The sequence below is a fragment of the Macrotis lagotis genome, chromosome X (genome assembly GCF_037893015.1).
Source record: "Macrotis lagotis isolate mMagLag1 chromosome X, bilby.v1.9.chrom.fasta, whole genome shotgun sequence".
Lineage (NCBI taxonomy): Eukaryota > Metazoa > Chordata > Mammalia > Peramelemorphia > Peramelidae > Macrotis > Macrotis lagotis.
The window spans coordinates 64,210,762-64,232,097 of record NC_133666.1 but is presented as its reverse complement, the minus strand read 5'-3'; the positions used below and the strand labels follow the sequence as shown (position 1 = coordinate 64,232,097).

General features: G+C 33.4%; 1 protein-coding gene across 4 annotated transcripts in view; it reads right to left on the bottom strand.

Moving 5' to 3' along the window:
* Window positions 1-21,336, bottom strand: part of DIAPH2 (diaphanous related formin 2) — an 857,560-nt gene that overhangs the window by 652,834 nt on the left and 183,390 nt on the right. For all 4 annotated transcript variants that reach the window (XM_074205516.1, XM_074205517.1, XM_074205518.1 and 1 more), the window contains 4 exons: window positions 6,530-6,604; window positions 6,379-6,448; window positions 2,073-2,209; window positions 158-266 (listed from right to left, as the gene is read on the bottom strand). In XM_074205516.1, coding sequence (XP_074061617.1) covers window positions 158-266; window positions 2,073-2,209; window positions 6,379-6,448; window positions 6,530-6,604 — 391 coding nt within the window. The remainder of the gene's footprint in view (window positions 1-157; window positions 267-2,072; window positions 2,210-6,378; window positions 6,449-6,529; window positions 6,605-21,336) is intronic.

Genomic DNA, 21,336 nt, shown 5'->3' with positions numbered 1-21,336 from the left:
GAACATTTTATATTGTAGATAAAATGTTCAACTTGTATAATGAGTTCTCTTTTCAACACTGCATTCTACGTTGATGTATCCAAAATTAATGTTGGAAATATGCCAAATGATGAACAAATACAAGTGAATAAGCTATATGAGAAAAGGCAAAACCCACCTGCAATTGCAAGGCTTCATGGTTTTCCAGTCCTTCTACAATCGGTGAAAATCGTTCTTTATTGTTTCTTTCAGCTGCTGTAGTGATAGCCCCTAAAAGTTTGTCTAGACTGATGAGGAAAATAAGAAGAAAAATAATAAAAAATGACAAAAAATACTGTATTATCAAATTATCAATATGGATTCCCTCTTTTAGCCTTTCAATTTCTTTCCCTTTTCTTGCATTTGTAAACCACACTAATGCTTTTTAAAAATGTGTTACTGTGACACATTTCTAATAAAATACAACTGATTAAACTTTAAATTATGACTACCTCCTCAAATTGAAATTGAGCTCAAATGAATACCTTTGGGGAAAGTTCTTAATGATGCTAATATACCCATATTTATGTGATAAATATTCTAATTCCAATCATTTCCTTTTTTATCTTACTTCTTACACCTAAGTGAAATTAACATCTATTTAACAACAAATTTACCACAACATGACACCTATTGTTGATACCAGTTAATGCCAATGGAACAGCCCATGTTTTATGAATGAGCTCTCGGGAAAAGTCAACATGGAAAACAAAAAGCAATGCTAACAATATTGACATTCTTTTACAAAGGAACAAAAAATAATACCTAATAAAAAGGCTCAGATAAGAAGGAAACATGCCTATTATTAGTCTAATATAGATCAAATTATCTCAACAAAAATTAGCTTCCTAGCATGATTTAATCTTTGACAGATATAATTTATCAAACTGAGTACTAAATTGTAACATTTTATCCCCTTTTAAAGACAATTTGCTTTCATGCAGCCTATTATTCTTCCCAAAAGATTTCTGAAATTAGTATCAAGTGACATCAAATTATTTTAGGATAGATTCTCTTTTAAAGACTAATAAAACTGTGACATATTAAGAGGATGCTCTTTTGTTAGCTAGAATAAGCCACTTTATAGTCTGATGCTGTTCTGACATAAAATACTATTAAATCTGAGATCATGGTTTATCAGCTGCTCCTTAAAGTTTTGGTTTTTCCTAAATCAGAACCCATCAACTTTAATCCATTTTACCATTACTTTTTTGTTTAAAGAGGTGGAAGAGTAGTAGTCTTCCTGTACCACTCTTAAATCTGGTCATTACATACATGGCAAGTAAGGAAACCAAAAGCAAGACTAAGCCATTGGACAGTTAGCTTGACCATCTCGCATCAATTGGAATCTCTAAAGGAGGACAAAGTGTCCAGAAGTTTGAAGTTTCTGTTTGTGTATTAGGTGGAAATTTCAATTCACAAAACAAGAGCTCCCATACAAAAGATGCTAACCAATTCCAGTACCGACTGGACTGTGTGATTCTAGGTATAGTGAGCTCAAAACCAATTTTATTAAGTAGGTAAGTAGGCACAGTCTTTTCCTTTAAATATGTTTTAGTTTACATTTACACTTGGCCTTCTTAGACAAGACACAGCACAAATTTGGAAGCATGAGAACCTAGAACAAGTAACTGATTCAATGGAGAGGAAGCAAAATTCATCTCCCTAAGCCCTGGCCTTTCTTTTGATAGTGTACAAACAAACTAGGGACTCAACAAGAATATAAAATAACCATCTAATCAAATGGATAGATAAACAATTAGTTTGCTTTTTTTCCTCTCATTTTTCTTTCAAATGACTGTTTTAAATTAGGTAGGCATAGATAATGTGCTCACTTTCAAGAAGAGTTTCACTGTTCAGATTTTATCTACCATTCTACTAACAAAGGGAAAATTAAGTGCTAAAATGTAAAAGGTGAGATAAATATTATCCACAAATTTCCTAAAGTTTTGCAGTGTTTTCAACTCAGATTTTTAATGTATTAAAAAACATAGTTTTAATCGATTTTGCAAGATTTTTCTTCTAAAAAGCAAATATAATGCAATACTACTCACATGTTATCTTCTCCAACAATGCAAATAGCAGAAAGTATTTTTACTATTTCAGTCATCATACTGGGCTGTCTGGGATCAATTGCCCTTGCCAGCAATAAAAGGCTTCTTTCATCACCTAGAATTCTTTGCAATCCAAACTATTAAAAAAGGGGAAAAAAACCTGTAAGTTGGGGGGAATTTAGACTGTTATATGTTTATCATTTTTACAGACAGAATACATTTGAGCCAAAAAATAAATCTATTTCTTTTCATTGATCCCCACATGATAGCTCCAAAATAGGAATTATAAAATAATTATGTCCTTTTATCCAAAATAATTCACAAGATTAGACCTTTAAATCTAGAAGGGATTCTCAGGGGACTGAATCCAATAGCCTCATTTTATATATACATATATATATATATATATATATATATATATATATATATATATAGAGAGAGAGAGAGAGAGAGAGAGAGAGAGATTGAAGCACCAAGAGGTTGAGTGCCTTGCACCACGTCACACAAATAGTAATTATGTGAACCAGCAACTCAGAACTTTTTGATTCCACTGTACCATGTTATCTCCATTTTTTAAATTGTTTTATTGTTTTTACTTGATATGCCACATCTTCTACCACTTCCATTCAAGTACAATCTCCAATAGATTGCTCTGATAATCACAAAAATAATTTGGAGCTATATGTGACCTGCCTCAAATAACTAGTAAAGCATATGTATATTCATAAGATTTTTTAAGAAGTCATTCTATTCATGTCATTGAGCATGCCAGTGAATGTCTGGAATTCAAAGTTAAAATCATAAGTAAGAAACATAATAAAACATTGAAACTGAAATGCTTAGATGCTCACTAATTGGGAATGGCTGCATAAATTATAGATGTAAATGTAATGAAATATGGTTATACTGTAAAATATAACCAAAAGAAAAGATTCAGAAAAACATGAAAAGATTTGGATAATAGAGTGAAATAAGCAGAACTAGGAGAACAATGCATACCTTAGCATTACAATATTGGGAGAGTGAGGTGTAATGAGAGCAACAGATAGAAAAAGGAAATGCAAATCAAATGGGGGCATTTAAACATTCAGAACTACATAGAAAATAAAAAAAGAACTTTCCAAAGAAGTCAAAGACAAGAGTAGAACTACCATATTAAATGTAACCCAGCAAAAAAAATTTATACATAGCATATTCATGGTTTCACATGCCATCTTATTTCTGGTTTTCTACATAGATATGTTCATATCTGTTGAGAACTCTTAAGTTCATAATTTTAAAAAATTAGAAAATAAATTGAAAGGCCGTTTTATATAGTATATAATAGCCAAAGAAACAATGAAATGCATGCATCCTCTCATAGTTATGTGTTATGCTAAAACTTATGAAATGTAAGGAAATAACTCTTAACGTTCCATACATACCACAGCTGGCCAGGATAAGTAATGCAGGTTATCATTTTCCTTCAATTCTTAGGCATAACTATATAAATTTTTTTTCAAGAAGATTTTCTAAAAGTATGGTCATCATAAGAATGAAGATATAATTTTTTAAAAAAATCTGTCCCAAACTATATTTAAGGTTCCATGTAAAATGCTATGTTTTTGCTCAAAGGTCAAATTTGGCCTGTGAAGACCAACAGGAAGTATTCACTGAAGCACAATTATCATGAGAGGCTAAACTTTAATAACAAAAATCTAAATATTGCAGTATTCAGCAATGACTTTGCATAAAGATCATTTGAAGTAAGGAAATAGAGGTGGCTAGGTAGCGTGGTGGATAGAGCACTGGCCCTGGAATCAGGAGTACATGAGTTAAAATCCAGCCTTAGACACTTAAAAATTACCTAGCTGTGTGGCCTTGGGCAAGCCACTTAACCCCATTTGCCTTGCAAAAAAAATTTTGTTTTAATTTAAAAATTTTTTTAAAAAGGAAATGGAGGAGGCATGTAGCAAGAAAACAGGCAGAAAAAAGGGAGAGATGCAGGTAGAAAAGTACAGGTCAAAATGAATGAGTCACTGAAGTTAAATTAAGTATCTTAAAGAAAACTGGAATTCAGAGAGAAAATAATTTAATTTCCCAATGATTTATTATTTCAATAATATAAGCATAATCCCAAAAAGGTGATATTTAAATTGTTGACTTAAAAACTATAACTTGATGTTATACTATAAATAATAACATGACATCATTAAGAAAATTTAAGTAGTTTCTTGGAGTATGATCACATTAAATCCGAGTTAAATGAAAAGCATTTTGAATCAGACCTGAGATTTTATTGGGGTGCAGTATTCCTAGTGAGAAAACACCCTGTACAAGGGCAGGGCAGTACTTGATTTTGAAAGCTGCCTGGGTCTCTCTGAGAAGCTGAGTGACTTGCCCAGGGTCACCTGAGCAATGTGTATCCAAAGCAGGACTGGAATCCATGTCTTCCTGAAGGGGAGGCTAGTTCTATTCTGCCTTTGGGGAAAATTTGGGGGAGGATATAGGGACAAGAGATACACAAGGTTGGGTGTAACATTGCCGAACTGGAAAGAAAATATGCACCAAGGAGGTTGAAAAATGATTTGAATTTGTGTAAATCTGAGGTAAAACCAAATCAATTTATTAACTGAGCACAAAGAAGTGGGAAAAACACTAGAATGCCTTAACTTAAGCTATAGTCCACTCATCACCAACATAGACAAAGGGATGTTTCCAGAAATCTTTCAAACTGTAAGAAAAGGTCATATGATAACATTGTTTTTTAAGGGGAAAAACAAGCTCCAGAAGGGGAGATGGCACAAATTTTCCTGGTATGAATAATTTTTATTGACTAAAACTATCTGGGAAACCTAAAGATTTGGCAACATCAGAGCAAGGGATAGAAAACTGACTTCCCTGCATCAAGAAGAATGTCTTTTTAATGGAATCAACCACTGGCTGAACAGGGAGGAACAAGGGCACTCAAAGATCTACAGCATTGTACTTTATCATGAATTTAGAGATGATCGGACAAAACACACAGTAGAGTTGAGCAAGCTGTTTTTTTTTTTTTTTTTTTTTATCATGGCAAACCTTTTGGCAAAGGCTGTAAAGGAGGATCAAGTAGCATTGGCTGCCCAAGTTTAGTACCCAAGCAGTAGAGAAATTCTGTGCTAAGATGGGATTTCTCATTCCTTTGCAAATGTCTTTGTTGCCACAGTGGTCTTAATGCTAATGAATTTTTTTTTCATTTTTATGAACACTGCTTACAGATTATTTAAATGGACTATCTTATTGCATTAGTTATTAATAGTTATATTTCACACTTGGCAATTTCATTGTTATCACTATAATTATTTATTTCTATTAAGTATTTTGAGATTATTAAAACAACATCTGAAGGGAATTAAGTAATTAAATGAATTAGTCAATGATATTTCACCTATAGGCATAGAGAGAAAATACTTTCCAAGTCAATAACTTTAAAATGGCCTGTGGAAAAAGAAACAAATTATATTTCTCTTTCAAAACTACTAAAAGTCTAGACTATTTTTAAAAAGACAAATATTTCTCTTAAATCCATTAAGCAATGAAAATGTAATTTGCATTGGACATACACATGCAATCACCACTCGCTACAGCTCCTCCCTCACCAAATCTTCTAGAAATATTCTTTCCAAGCAAGGACCCATTAAGTAACTGCCATCAATTTAACATCTAACACAGGGAAGTATTAAAGCAGCAATGGTTCTAACAAATGAACCAATAGAAAATATAAGGATCCATAAACTTTGCTTTGCTTCTTCCCACCCTCTACCACCCCCACACCTGAAGGAGTCATAAACAAAACTCAAGATCTCGAAATATTACGGGCTATACATTTTATTTTTCCACAAATATTAACTCATTACTATACAGAGGATTATCTAAAATGAGAGTACCCTAGGTCCACTTATCTTTGCCACTTGATAACATATGTCCTTTAAAAATGAAGCATTAATTATATTTGGTTTTTTTTTTGTTTATTTTTTAGATTTTTCAAGGCAATGGGGTTAAGTGGCTTGCCCGAGGCCACACAGCTAGGTAATTATTAAGTGTCTGAGGTCGGATTTGAACCCAGGTACTCCTGTCCCAAGGCCAGTGGTCTATCCACTGCACCACCTAGCCGCCCCTAATTATATTTGAATTAAAATAAAATTTTAAAAGGAGGAAATCTAATTCAATTTGTAATGAAGCACAATACACAGGACCCTTTTGGAAGGTGATTATATCTGTGCATTTTGGTATGTATCAAACTTCTTTAAGCAAGACATGTCAAGAGGTAGATGTAAATTTATCTTACCTTGTTATTCATAAATGCTTTCAAGCATTGAATAAGCTTATGTTGGTTCTTCTTGTCAATATTTTCTTGCCTAAATATAAAAAATAAAGACTTTATACTACTTTTTAAAATTTTCACCATTGACAATATTTTAAAAATATGTTATTCTTACTGTTTCTTATCCAGAAGTTTCTCTAATAGATCCAATAAGACCCCCAGACCTTCATGGCCAAAGTTGTTAACCCAGCTGCAAGACAAACAAAACCCAGAAATAAGCAACCTCGTTTAGAAATAACAACTTGAAACAAAGTCAATATTTTAAATGAATGGATGTAAAATGCATTTGAGTATTTTACCACCTTCATTTTATATCAAGTTTAACATAACATTTTTATAGATTAATAAATCTGAACTATTCTCAATTAAAAAGTACCATTAGAGTGCCTTATTTTTTTTCAAACACATAGCTAAGTAAGGGTTTTAAAACAGAAATGAAATCACTTTGGAAATTTGAATATTATGTTAAGAAAGGCATTGGAAAATCATGGTATTAGAAAAATGTTCACATGAAAATGATCCCAAGATAGTTGGATGAATACATAAAAGGTTATCTTGGGAAACAATTATAAGAGATAAGCATGTGAAAGGGGTTAAGGCGCAATACTTGTAAAAATAAATGAAATTTCCACAAATACATTTAAAAAATCACTTCTAAAGCAGAGTGGAGGCAAAAATAGATTCATTTTATGAAATATTTAATATTACCCAATACTACTCCTTCAATTAGTTCCAAATTCTGCTAAAACAGTAGCTACAAAACTGAATTTTAGGACTTTTTATATTTTAAGCTTTTCTTAGTTGTTCAATCAAAATAAAGAAATAGAGAATTTTAAGAAGTAACATATTTTGTTTTGCCACCTCTATTACAGAAATATGGAGTATAATAGCTGGTAGGAACTAGAGAGCATCTAATCCATTCCATACATATAAAAATCACTTTAAAAATATGATTTCTAGAGGATAACCTAGCTTTTCTTGAAGGGAATCTTCTATCACCCAATGAAACCCATTCCACTTTTGGATCTTCCTAAATGTCACATATTTGTTTGTTTTTCATATCATGTCTTTATCTCTTCTTGATATCCTCTGTCTGCTTCTTGAACATTATGAGTGATTACTGGACTGAATGTTCCATTCCCCAATCCTCTGTCTGGGTGCTGAGTCAGAAAACTTAATGAAAGAGTGGACACTGAAGGGCACCATACCCAAGAGAAAAACAAAAAGATGATTTTCACTGTAAAGCCAAAAAAACTCCGAAAAATTTAAGAGCAATGATCAAGACGATGATTATTCATGATTCCAGAACAGTAGTGAAAAATTACGTTACCTTTTTACTCACAGAGAGGCAATGGACTCATGGTGTACAATGAGACATATTTTTTAGACATGACCAATGTAGAAATTTATATTGTTAGTATATCTGTTAAATGGAGTTCGTTTTTCTTTTTTAGTGCGAAGTGGGGGAATACAAAAGAAAATATATTTTTGTTAACTGAAAAAGCAAAAATTAAATTTTAAAAATTTCAGCGGGTGGTGTAATGAGAGGGAACTCCCAAATAAAGGAAATTGTGGATGCATTTGAACAGGTGAGAAAAATAGCATAATGGATAGACCTGAAATGACTACATGACTTTGGTCAGTCACTTAACCAGACCTCCCTGTTGCAGGCAGCATGAAGTGACAAATGTGTACATAATATAAATACAAACACATATGTATCCAATCAATCAATCTTTGAACATATGCCTGCCTATCCTATTCAATTTGTCCATGATCTCTCAAAAGTTACACACAGGGTATTAACCCAACATACAGGAGTCCTTTCTTTTTCCCCAATATCACCATGGTACCACCAAAGCATTATGGTTCTCATCCTGTGACCAGGCCATCTTCTTTTTCTAATATACAATTTTTTGACAACATCTTTTATTCTTTTTAGTCTTTGAAATTCCTCAATGGATCTAAGTTGCAGGCTCTTACCATCGACCATGTACCTCTCCATTTCTTTTTGTGTTATATTTGTCTTTAGTTCTTCAGAAGCAATGGTGATACAGTTCTCACTGCCATATTACAATAGTAATAAAACATGAGTATTAATAAGATGGACCTATGTTTTCATAGGAAACAAGGGGTCAGTAAAAGACCTTTGCAATATTTGGAAAGCAATCCATTCTGTTTCCCTCCTCTTGTTCATCTCTGGGTCCAAGTAATTATCTATCTATACAATCTATAGAACAATTTCCATAAGGTATTCATCCAAATAGATTCATGCTTTCAACAGGAAATAGACATTATTTATTCATGATTTAAACAACACAATGCCATCCACAGACAACAACACCCAAAGAGGATTCAACTGTGATCTAATCTCTGCATCCAGATCTCTTCCATCTAAGAGGTAAATCTTTTTGGTGAACATACATCTCCATACCTGCTGACCTCTTATTATCAGAGGGTCACTGAACAGTTATTTGTGTCATGTCTTACCAGGAAGTCTAAATGATTTTGATTTATGGATGGACAATACCATGTAAAAGGGTCTATGAGACAATATTTTGTCCTACTGAATAATCTTTTCATAATCAAATAATAAGCACAATGGGGAACACTATATATATATATATATATATATATATATACACACACACACACACACACACACAATATACAGAAAGGTAGAGATAGAGAAAATGATATAGTATTTATTAGTGTATATGGCATATAGCTCTCCAAATCCAATGTGAGGTCCTCAAGGGATCTGTGTTTTATATCTTCAGTACCAGGCACTCAGAAAATGCTTGTTGAATGAATCAGTGATTACCTATCATAATTAGATTCAGAACAAGATACGCGAGACATTTCTTCCTCTGATAAGTGTCCTATGTAGGTTTAATTAGACAACACAGTTGGATAAGACCAAAAGGCAGAGATGAAATTATGACCTTGGGTGGGTTTAAAAGCCTAAGTGAAGACAGAAATAGATCTAAGGCAGGGTTGGTGCTGGAACTATTAGTGGAACCAAAAGCAGAATCTGAAGCAGGAAAAGAAGATAAGAAAAGGGACAAGTAAGGAGCAAGAATTAGCTCACTAGAGACTTTATTGCTTTAACTGTTCTGGTTTATACAACTGTCATCATGGTAAATTTTTATTCTGCTAAGTAGCAGAAATCAATAATATATACATACAGCAAAGATGATAAATATTTTCCTTTTAAAAATAGTTATTGTATTTTTTTACAAGAAATGATTCTATGGGGTAACTAAGTGGCACAGTGGATAGAGCACTGGCCTTGGACTGAGGAGGACTTGAGTTCAAATATGACCTCAGACACTTAATAATTAACCTAGCTATGTGACCTTAGGTAAGTCACTTAACCCCACTGCCCCCTCCCCCACACACAAACTTTATAAGTAGGTAAAGGACAAATGTCATTTCGAGAAATTTAGGTGATATAAAGACAGATTATAACACAAAAATATTAACATAAATATTTACTGAGTATGTATAATAATTTAGACTATACTAGTAGACAGAAAGCTCCTTGAGGGCATATTGTGACCCCCTCAAAGTTCAAAAGAATACAAGATAGGTAAGGACTTGGTTAAATTAAATTTGCTAATTTATGGTAATAAACACTGAGACCCCAATTTACACTTTGCCCCAACTTTTAGGGTTTTAAAATAACTCACAAATATATCAGAAAGAGCAGGTTCCAGTAAGTTAAATACTTCAAATCCTTATTCTAGAGATCTGAGTACTGGTTTCTTTTGCAGTCCACAAACATTAACACCATTTAACTCAAATCTAATGAAAGCTCAGGTTGTGTTCCAAATACAGATATAAAACCTTCGTTAAACATGCGTTAGAAAAAAGAGAAAATCCTTTAGTAAATAAAAACACCTCAAATATAAGAGCAACCAATCACAGCTACAAGACATATGAAAGTATATAAGACAAATTCTGCCTGAATTTCCACAGTGAAAATGAGGAGGAAAAAAATCAATATGGTATTGTAATGATATTTGGCAGAAAACTACTATTCAATTCCAGCTTGGAGGAATCAAACCCAGTGAGATATTTTCTTCTAAGATTTTGAGATAATCACTTGGGTGGTAGCAGAAGAATAAAAGGTCATTAGAGATTAGCAGTGTATTTAATCATCCAAAAAAAGGTAGAGGAGATCATTACAACTAGATCAACTTGATGCCAAACTGAGAATCCTATGAATTCTAGACAGAATTGTATATAGTATATTTCTGTTTTTTTATTCTTATAATTTGTCATATAATTTGTCACTTCTCTGATTTTTATACTTTAACACCAATATCTTAATGCCAAATTAGACTCACCGATTTCCAACATGCCTAACAAGAGAAAATTGGGGGTTGCGTTCTTGAGTGCTGTACATATTTGATAATATAGCACAATTTTCCCTTATTGGTTTTGCAAAGAATGAATGAAAAAACATTAAGTGCTTTCCATATGTCAGGGACATTGCTTCATGCTTGAGGATACAAAGACAAAAATTAAAAAGCACCTGTCCACCAGAAGTTGTTCTACTTGGAGAGTTTTGTTCCCTTTGAATCATCCTTTTACTTAGTCATAATTTTTAAGCACAATTTTCTTTTTTGAAAAACATTTTAATATTATTTACTTTTAGCACTCATTTCTTTTTAAATTTTGAATTTCACATTATCTACCTCCCTCCAGTCTTTAATCCGATGAGAAACCATTCAATATGATATCAATAATAAATATGAAATCACACAAAACAAATTTCCATATTAGCTGTATTTCAAAAAAAAAGCAAGAAATAAGATGAGACTTATTCATTCATTTATTTATTTTACCAACTACATGCAACAGTAATTTTCAACAATCATTCTTGGCAAGGTTTTGTGTTTTGCATTTTTTCTCCCTCCTCTATCTTAAACATAGATCCATATTAATGATATTGTGAAGGAGGAAGCAAATCAAAAGGGAAAAAAACATAATACATAAGACAACTTTTAAAAACTGAAGAGAGTAAGCTTGGTCTGCATTTAAACTCCACAGTTCCCTCTCTGGATTTGGATGGTATTTTCCATCACAAGTCTTTTAGAATTGTCTCCGATAATTGTACTGCTGAAATGAATAAATCCATCATAATTGATCATCACCCAATGTTGTTATGAGTGTGTATAATGTTCATCTGGTTCTGCTCACTTCACTCAGCACACGTTCATGCAAATCTTTTCAGACTATTCTGAAGAACCCTCCCTCATGATATTTTATAGAATAGTTTCTTTTTTATTTAAACCAGTTACAATGAAAGTGAGGTTCAAACGTTGTATACCACCCCACCATTTTGCCCTCCATTGTAAAAGTCCTTTCCTGGGTCCCTCTTTTACATGAGAAAATATTTCTCATTCTCTCTCCTTTCATCCTTTTCATAGTACATCTTCTGAACCCCTCATTTTGGGGGATGGGAGGAATCTTTCAAACATAATCAATTCACACATATGCCTTCTATATAACCTTTCAATTGACCTAATAATACTAAAGTTCCTAGAATTTACATGTATTATCTTTCCATATAGGGATTAATCAGTTTAACTTTGAGTCCCTTCTGATTATATTTTTATGTTTACTTTTATGTTTTCCATTTTTATGCCTTTCCACAGTCTTAATAATTCTTACATTATATCTCTTTGATCTATCTTTCAGATCAGTTGCTTTTCCAGTGAAATATTTCAGATTTTCTTCTTTTTTTTCATGTTTTGATTTTGTTTTATTATTTTGCGATATCTCATGGAATTATTTGCTTCCCCTCACCCAATTCTAATTTTAAGGTATTGTTTTCTTCAATGACCATTCATAACTCCTCTTCCATTTGATAAATTATTTCTAAGTTCTCTTTAGTGAATTTTTATGTCTCTTCTACCATGAGGCCAATTCTATTTTTAAGGTATTTTCCTTCAGTAGTTTTTGATTCTCTTTTACCAACCTGCTAATTCCCTTCCAAAATTTTCTAGTATCAGTCTCATTTTTTTCCATTTTTTCCTCTACCATTCGTCTCTTTCTTTAACTCTTCTAGAATTTCTTGTTGAGTTTGGGTCTAATTAGAATTTTTCTTTGAAGCTTTTTGTCTGTTGTTTCTTCTGAGTTTATGTCTTTGTCCTCTCAATTGCCTAGTAACCTTTCATGATCAAATTCTTTTTTTTTCTTCATTTGCTCATTTTTCCAGTCTATTTCTTCACTTTAAACTTTATGTTAAAGTTGAACTCTGAACACCTGAATATAGGGGAGGCACTGTACCAAAGATCAGGATTTTTCAGGCTGCTTTTTTTCAGAGGTAGTTCTAGGGATCTGCAAGTTTTGAGTGTTTGCAAGATATTAGGAGAGGTATGGTCACTGCTGTCCTGGTCAATGCTCTGGTCTTTATTCTGGAAGGGTCACTGATTCCCTTTAGCCACAAACACTAGTGTTCTTTTTACCTTAGAACTGTGACCAGAAACCCTGCTCTCTTGGAACCAACGCTAGCACTCCTCTCCACCCTGGAATTATGATCGAATGTAAGCAAAGGGCCCCTGGAATTTCTTCCTCACCAGTTTTCCAATCTTCTTGCCATCTCTGGACTAAGAGATCTTCAAGTTGCTCCTGTAGTCACTATGACTCCCTCTGCATGTAGGGACTCAAGAAAAAAATAAGCAAACCTCCTAGGTGACACAGATTTCTCCTGATGATCTCTTTAAGTTTTCTTGGGTCAGAAAAGTACCTCACTCTTTTCTTAGTTCTCTACTTCAAAATTTAATTTGAGGTGATATTTTAAAGTCATTGGAAAAAGAATGTTGAGAGAGTTCAGCTTGATGAGTGTCCCTAATCCATCATCTTAGCTCCACCCTATCTTTCTTGAAAACTGTAGTTGTACATGATTTGGTACTTTCCTTAAAAGCTCACAGTGATCATTATGAATGTCAATTTTCTTCCATTATTATAGTCACAGATTCATTAGTTGACATGGGCTATAATATTAAATGGTTGCTGACCAAAGCAGTGGTCTAAATATTGCTTTTTTGAAAAAATTCTTGATGCTAGCTTGTTCTTTGGCTATGTTTCTTTCTAATAAAGTTAGAATTAAGTCTGCATCCCATGGAGCTGTATTAGAGAGTTGTCTTTCAACAATATTAATTACTGATTCAAAGTTTGTAGTAATTTTCTCTCTATAAAAATCACCACTTAGTTCTGTTGTTATCTATGCCTTTTGGGACATTAGCAATAACTTTGAAAACTGTAATACAAATGAAAACCCTGAGTCACTCAATCACCAAAGGTTTTCTTTTATGGGCACAGGGTTTAATTATGCTTGATCTCCCACAAATTTACCTATAAAAACTTATGTTACTTTTCAATGAATTTGTTTTTAGACAAGTCACATTATTGCTAATATCACAGAGCTTATTGTGAGCAACTGGATTTTGTTGATACTTTTAAAAGGTATCATGGATTCAGCACAATTAAGTGACAAAACCATTACTCCAAACTAAGGGTCCACCTCCATGTCCAGAGCTGTTATGCTATAAAAAGCTAAAATTGTTGCATAATCTGTTAATAAGTTTCCTTTGATTCATTTTTGGGTTTGCCATTTATATTCTTTAAGCAAAAAGAATAATCACAAAATATTTTCAAATGTATATGAATGTTTTAAACTAGAAAGTTCTCATAAAACTTCGTGGATTTTATCGCTATTTTAAGGGGATAATTTATCCTGCTCAAACTAACCAAAAATAAATAAAAACCAATACTTAATAAAAATGCCTGAAAATTATTTATCTAAAAAAATCAACAAATACTCTCCCATTAAAACTTCAAAAGCTTACAAAGGAAAAGACATCTTTCATTTTCTGTTACCTTGAATAGAACACAAAAGGTCACCTCTTTGTCCAAAGAGAAGAGAATCAGATTATTTTTCTCCAGGTAATTCTGATGTAAAAACAACTTGAGAATTGAGAGACTTAGAGAGTTAGAATTGGGGTTAGACCAATGCATAATTGTTCAATACACTGTACATACTACTGACCAAAAAAAAATGTTGCATAACCTGTAAAGAAGCTTCCTTTGATTCACTTTCATTTTTGAAAAAAAATTAAAAGAAAATTGGAGACCATAAGGAATTCTGCGTGCTGTAAGGCAATTGAGCTAATTTAAATAAGGTAATGTTAGTCATATTATTTCTTTGTCATGCTTTGTACAGGTCTAAAGGCAGGAATGAGGGATTTTTGTTCTTTACAAAGAATTCAATATCCATCTAATTTCTATTTCCATGTTTCTATTTCCATGAATAATCTCACACTTACAATAACCCAAGTCACTGGAACATCAAATAAAACAAATGGAATTTCCAAGATTCTTGAAGGATTTAGAAAGGTGTTAAAATTACAAAGCTTCAAGAAAAAAAGCCTTTAGTCTCTCCTTTTGTATATAAAATCATAATTAAATTTATTAAACAATAAAATCACAAAAATGACCATAGTTTTAATACAATAGACATATACCTAGATAAATGTAACTGGGGATATCTGTATCTAATTCTCATCAAGTCTTAGTTAACAAGAATAAAAATTAAGAAAAGGCATAAAACAACCCTGAGATACCTACCACTGCATGCCTATCAAATGAACTAAAATGATAAAAAAGAAAAATGATCAGTGTTGGAGGAGATATAGGAAAAGTGGGACACTAGCGCACTGTTGGTGGAGGTATGAATTTATCCAACCACTCTGGAGAGCAATTTGGAACAGTGTCCAAAGGGCAATAAAATTGTGCATACCCTTTGATCCAGCAATAACACTTCTATATCGGTATCTCGAAGAGATCATAAAAAAGGGGGAAAGACCCATATTTTCAAAAATATTTATAGCATCTCTTTTTGTGGTAGCAAAGATTTGGAAACTGAGGAAATGCCCATCAATTGAGGAATCACTGAACAAATTATGGTATATGAATGTGATGGAGCACTATTTTTCTGTAAGAAATCATGAGTGGCCAGACTTCAGAAAAGTCTGGAAAGATTAGCATGAATTGATGCTAAGTGAAGTGAGCAAAACCACAACACTGTACACAATAACAGCAATATTGTGAGATGATCAACTGTGATGGACACAATTTCCCTCAGCAGTTCAGTAATAAAGGACTATATTGAGAGTCTTATTATGGAAAATGTCATTCACATCCAGAGAAAAAACTATGGAGTCTGAATGCAAACCAAAAACATAATATGGTCATTTTTTAAAAACTTCTTTTATGCTGTTTCTTTCTTTCTTGTGGTTTTGTGACCTTTAGTTCTGATTCTTCTTTCACAACGTAACTAATATAGAAATATATTAAACACTATTGTACATGTAGAACCTATATATCAGATTACTTGCTGCCTTGGGGAGGGGGGAGAGGGACGGGGGGGGGGGGAGAAAAACGTGGAACTCAAAAACTTCCAAAAAGATGAACACTGAAAACTACCTTCACATGTAATTAGAAAAAATAAAATAACAAAAAAAGAACTGCAGGCAACGCAAAACAGTGAATAATCCAAAATAATCAAGGGCATGTGTTCAAATCAAGAGTTTGCAACCTAAAGCACTGGATGTAAGAAGCAAATTTTAGTAGGACTATCAACTATTTTAAAGAGATTCAAAAAAATCAATTTCACGGTCATTTCAATCGGGCTAAAAAGAAATCAGCCTATTTTCTTACGACATGATGGTTTGCTCAGTGACAAAGCTGTACGATGAAAGAATCAAGTTCAAAATCAAATAGCATTAGTGTGAATCCAACTCCAGGAGCAGAGTAGAATCTTAGTTCTAGCTTCTAGCTGATTCTGAAGTCTGCATAGGAATAAACAGGGCAGAACTCCTAGTAAGAAAGGGAGCCTGTAATTCTGTAATTAAGAAGCAGTAGGGTTTCCCAGATAGTTTATACTGGGTGTGTTAAGTAGTAGCTCACCATTACTCAACCCCAAACCTAGGTTAAAAACTTGCAGAGCACAGACTGGGGACTGGAGAGAAGTAATTAGACTTTAATTTGGATCAGAGCCCTTTTGCAACTAAGAAAGGCCTGCAGGTCCCCAGCATGAGTTTTTCCTGAGATCTTAGACTAATACAATATTCAAGACTCCAAGAAAACCACAACAGAACTAACCCAGATCTTTCCTCCAGAAGTACAAAGAGGCCTGAAAGTCAAGTCTAAAGTAAGGAAGTAGGTGGGAAGAATGAGAAAATAAAAAGAGAAAACAACATATTCTGAGCTCTGAGCTCCTTTATAATTAAAACTTTGAAATGCAAAGTTGAAATTGTTGCTTTAAAAAAAAGAAAACCAAGAGAGGAGAAAATAATCATCCCATGTGACTAAATGTATTAATTATCAAATGGTGATAATGCAAGTTAAAACAACTCTATAAAATCATGTTCCCAATTCACATAAGTTATGCTTGTATTTTATATACAGACTTCAACTGCAGAAAAGATTTTAAATGTTCATCTCCTGGATCCCTTACAACCTCTTTGATTGTAAGGATCCAAGTACAAAATTCCAAAGAGACAAAGTCAGAATCCCAGTCAAAACTTTGAAGTCATTGACAAAGAGGTGCCAACAAGATAAACCACAGTATAATCACAGTATATAAGGCAATCCAGTTGGGGGAAAAGACAGAAACCAAAACAAAGTAAGTCCAGCACTTCTCAACAAAAAGCTGAAAACCTAGCATTTGTATATTATTATATATAATATATACATTATATATTGCAGGTCAATAAACCAAATAATCCCAGAAAAGATTTAACTCCTTTCCACCAGATCTTTATTTGAATCAATCTAGAAAAGTCCTATCATACTGCCAGATGGAAAATGTATACACTATACTGCTGAGAGACCTGGCTATGCCTTGTAAATAAATCTCTTGAAAGTTGTTTGTGACTTAGGACATTGAAGGTCAGGAGCTCATTCACATCTTGATTTTCAGGAGGCTCCTGGCTAAGTACATCTTACTAATTAGTTTGAAAAGTAACAAGCATCAGAGATAAATTGCTGCATCAAAGATCCAGGTTCTAGTTCTGTTCCACTGTGTAAGCCACTGTGCCTCAGTTTCTTTATTTGTAGAATCTATGGGCCAAATGAGACAATTTCCAAGGCATTTTGTCTTTGCTGCATGATGTCTCTCTCAAACACTAGGCTTTCTGTCATGTATTAGATACTTTCAACATGTAAAAGAAATACATTCCTCATCACTCTGCATCTGCCCTCCTGACTTGCTTGACCTTCAATCCTTATGCTTACATTCCTCTTTCAGCTATATTCTGGCTCTTTTCTAACACATCTCAGAAAACTCTTGACACTGGAAACTCAGTCCACTCCTTCAATTCACACACACCCTCAATCCCTGTGCCTCCCTCTGACGGGATGGTGTCTCCCAAAATGTTCAAACAAGGAGAGCGATCAGGTCAGCTGGTCATTTTTCTACAATTTTACACTCAGACCTTCTCTACTATGTCTGCTAGCCTCATTCTACCCAACCCCATCTCCAGCTTCCTTTCACATATTAACTTTGCCCAATAAAATATAAGGTCCTTGAGAGCAGGAATTATCTGTCTTTCTACTAGTATTTGTATTCCCAGCCTGTGACACACAGTAAACTCTTTTTTTAAGGTTTTTGCAAGGCAAATAGGGTTAAGTGGCTCATCCAAGGCCACACAGCTAGGTAATTATTATTAAGTTTGTGAGGCCGGATTTGAACCCAGGTACTACTGACTCCGAGGCCAGTGCTCTATCCACTGTGCCACCTAGCCACCCCTCATAATAAACTCTTAATAAAGATGGTTGACTGTAGACTTTCTACATGGATTAGTGAATTATGACATAACTGAGATCCTTTGATCATATACTCATTTGATCTACATAGAACTTAAGCAATGACCATTCACATGATTTTCACTGTACTCATGGTACATACAATGCAACTTGGAGTCAAGAGAATTACTAGGTAACATATTATCAATAAAGGAAAATTAACATGGATGAAAAAGCAAGCTACTGCACTGAAAGGAAAAATAAATGCTTTTCATGAGTCAAAAAATGGTGGATATCTATGAATGGATGGAGTCAAAGAAATAAAACAAAAATATAGACTAATGTTATTGTCAGACCTCCCAAATTAGTAACTGCACCCTATTCACTTGATGATACTGGTTTTGAGGCTTCTTTTCTCTTTGAAGATGATGTGGCCAAGAGCAAAGTTAACTCCTGGTTGAAAATGTTTTGGATAACCTAAAAAAACTATAAAAATATTAACTTCCCTTAATATTATTTTTGTTGTTGTTGTACAGTTGTTTTCAGTCATGTCTGACTTTCACAACCCCATTTGGGCTTTTCTTGGCAGAAATAAAGGAGTTTTACTGTTCCCTTCTCCAGTTCCTTTTATAGATAAAGAAACTGAGACAAGCAGGGTTAAGTGACTTGCCCAAGGTCACAAAGCTAATAAGAGTCTGAGATCAATTTGAACTCAGGTTTTCCTGACTTCAGGCTAGGTACTCTATCCAGTGATTCACCAAGCTACCCATATTATTATACTGATTGGTTATCAGCTCCAGAAATCCTTTTCAGATTGGGGAATTGAAGGCTTGATTAGAGCAATTGAAGAGGTAAATGAAGTTTTTTAAAAAAAGGTTTTAAAAAAAAGTTTTAGTCTTCTTTGTTTAAATTGATTTGATTTACTTACCAAGAAGAAAAAAACTCATACTAGCATGTTACTTAGGAGAAAAAACAAAAAAGAAAGAAAGCTTCTCCAAGATTCCAAAGTGTCAAGCATACTGCCACCAATTACTCAAATGTTAAACTCAAGATTTTAAAAAGTATGTATAAACATCCAAATATAAAAGAATACTCTTTTGGTTTTCCAAAGGAAAAGCAATTGTCAACCCAACTATAGAGGTTATGATACTGGGGGAGGCTATTAAACCATCTGGAAAGTAGCCCAGATTTGTAGCCAAGCCACCTAGATTTTTTTACATTTTTTTAACTGGAGTAGGAAAAAGAAGAAGAAATCTTTTCAGGTAGCAGAGAGAATGTGATATTTGATGGTCCAAGATTCTTTGGAATCTTGGTTTCTATCCCTATGAAGGCTTTCCTGTATCCTTACACTGATTGTGATTCTTTTCATTACAACTTAAAGTGTTTCTTCCCCAAGGTCCTGTCTTTTGGCCTCTCACCTTTTTTCCCCTTTCACTGTTCCTTCACAATCTCATGCAGTCCAATGGCTTCAAAGATGACTCTTAGATCCTGTTTTCAAAGTCTTAATCTCTCCTAAGTTTCTAACATGCAACTTCAACTGTCATGTTTCCAATTGCCACTCCAAATGAAGGGCATCTGATTGCCCCTACATGTCTGGCTGTGATATAAGGTATAGGACAGTGAGCAGCATAAGATAAAGCTCAAAAAATAGGTAAGAATTATAAAATGAAGTACCCTAAATGCCAGGATCAGGAGTTTATATTTATTCACTAGATAATAGGGTACCACTGAATCATTTTAATTAGTAGACTTATAGAAGCAAAATAAGAAAGATAGCCACTAATACCTTTTAACCTTCCCAGAACAAAACATCCTTCCCTAGATGCCATTCTCCTTCATGGCTCCTTCAGGGCAGGGATGCTTCTTTCTTTTTTTAATATTTGTGTCCCCAGCAGTTAGAAGACAGTCTAACCCAGAATCTGCATTTAACCAATACTTTGTAATTTATTCATTTTTTTCATTCAAATACTTTCACTAAGGCTTTTCCCCATTTCACAGATCCTAAATCACACCATCCTTGCAACACATAATGAGAAGTGATTCCAAAAGTCATTTTAAAGACAGGAAAAAAAAGTGAAAATAACATATATGCCCAAAATTGATAACTATGATATTGAAGAGCAGGAAAAAATATGAAAGTACAACTATTCTGGGTTATTTTTTATTTTTGAAAAGGGAGAATGAACTGCACATCCAGAAAGGAGATTAAATGAAAATGCCAAAGGGCAAAAATGAGATCGAATAGAATACAGCTGTATTCTCTGAAAGAACAAACTTTGCTAGACATTTTCTTTTTCCTCAGATCAAATTGTCATTTCATTTTAGGAAATTGGGATTGTCCTATTATTTTCTCTATTCCTTTATGATAAAAAGGGAAATCTTTTACACAAATTCTCAAGGATTTTATTCTATCTCACTTAACCAATTACCTTGAAGTAAACCAAGAAATAAACTCCAAGAATAGGAAAGCAAACACCAATTTTTACCAACATGTTGTCAGAGAAAGGTTGATTACTAATGGATTTCCAAGGTTAACAACAGTTGGACTATGGTCTGCTGAAATAATAATTATATTTCCATTTCAATGTAAACAATCTCATGGTAAAGAAAAAACAAAACAAGAAAAAAGCAAATAAACCTTTTCATTCATTTTCAAACTATGCAGCCTGAAATTTGGTAAACTTCCTTACTCCCCCTCCCAATACAAACCAAACTTGGTCCAAGGGACTCTCAGAACTAACAGGGTAAGCCTTCCAATTTTATCTAACATATATGAACATTAGATATTCTGACAAAATTATATCAATGCCACTATTTGCTTGATGTAGGAATTTGAGAAGAAAAGTACTTTTTAAAATTTCAATAATTAATACAACAGCCTCATCCATGCTGTCTTAGACTAAAGTAGGAAAAAATGCATATTAAAAGACTTCAAAGATCAAATGAGTATGAAAAAAGGTAACATCTAAGAAAGTCAATCTAAGGGGCACAAAGTAAAATTCTACAAGTCTTTTAAGGCTTCAGTTTTGAAAGACTTTTCTTGAATTTCATAAACACAAAAATTCTAGAATCATACACAGGAAAGAAGCAATTATGAATAAT